Below are 1,161 nucleotides of genomic sequence, written 5' to 3'. Positions count from 1 at the left end.
ATTGATTCAAAATATTGTATTAGAAAATATATTAAAATTTTGATTATTAAATCATGGTTTCAAACTATAGCTTTAATATTAAGGTTGCTTCTTAACTCTTTTTACAAAACAAATTTTTTTCTCCTTTAATTATCCATTTTAAAAATTGCGTTTTTAAAATTAAGATCTTCATTTTAAGTATAAAGATATAAAAATAAGATGCTCAAATATTTAATAAAATGTTTAGCAGCGTATCAATATTTCAAGGTTTTACCTTGCAAAAATATTGTAAAATGAAATAAATAAAAATAAAAAATTGGTTTTTCTATTTTAATATTTGAAGAGAATTGATTGAATGATAAAAAGATATTTAAGAATGGTATGGGTGAATCATCTCATACATATAGAAAAATTAAATATTTGAGAAATCCATATGATTTTTTAAAACCAAAACATGCCTAATTTTTTTTAATTAATTTTTCAACTAATCTAATTAAAGGAAAAACTACAAAGTCTCCAAATTTTTTACTATGAAATGTAGCTAAAAGTATGAAGCAAATTAAAGCAAAAATATTTTTTATATTCATTATAAATTCAGTAGTTATGAAATTATTTTAATATTTTATGTGAGCGGTTTCATCCTATAATTTACACAGATGTATTAAAGTTATTTATTTATCTAAAAAATTTATATTGTTAGGTCTTAATTTTTCTTCAGATGAAAAGTAGAAATACTTAAGAAATAGCTTTATTTTTTTTATTTTAAAATCTTTAATAAAATTATTATCAAAATATTATATGGTTTAAGTATTTTAAATTGAAAGATTAGAAATAAAACTTTCATATTTTTTTTATTGAAATGAAAGCAAAACAAAATTTTACTTGCTTAAATATTTAAATATTTCTAATATTCAAAGAAATAAATACTTTTATAATATCTTAAAAAGGTCATTTTTTCATTTATTAAAAATTATAAAATTATACCACAAATTTACATTTTAAATATTTTATCTTAGACTTAATCAATAGTTCATTTCTTATTACCATTTTTGTTTTCAAATTTTAAAACATTTTACTTATAAAAAATAAAGATGAAACAAATAGCATTTGCAAGCTAAATTACTCTATTTATTTTTTTGTCTTATATATTCTAATAGCTAATGTAAACTATCATTCAATTGT

At 17.9% G+C, this 1,161-nt stretch overlaps 1 protein-coding gene across 1 annotated transcript in view; it reads left to right on the top strand. All coding sequences in view use genetic code 6, as the record gives it.

Moving 5' to 3' along the window:
• Nucleotides 1-1,139: 1,139 nt before the first annotated feature.
• The window catches only part of TTHERM_00489530 (hypothetical protein), a gene marked incomplete at both ends in the record, with an annotated part of 361 nt that continues 339 nt past the window's right edge, over nt 1,140-1,161 (top strand). Inside the window, one exon of the mRNA XM_001016829.3 lies at nt 1,140-1,161. This exon is cut by the window's right edge and continues 134 nt beyond it. Coding sequence (XP_001016829.3) covers nt 1,140-1,161 — 22 coding nt within the window.

Source organism: Tetrahymena thermophila, assembly GCF_000189635.1.
Source record: "Tetrahymena thermophila SB210 genomic scaffold scf_8254636, whole genome shotgun sequence".
In the NCBI taxonomy this organism is placed as follows: Eukaryota; Ciliophora; class Oligohymenophorea; order Hymenostomatida; family Tetrahymenidae; genus Tetrahymena; species Tetrahymena thermophila.
The sequence above is the reverse complement of the archived record's forward strand: the minus strand, read 5'-3'. Positions and strand labels throughout refer to the sequence as shown.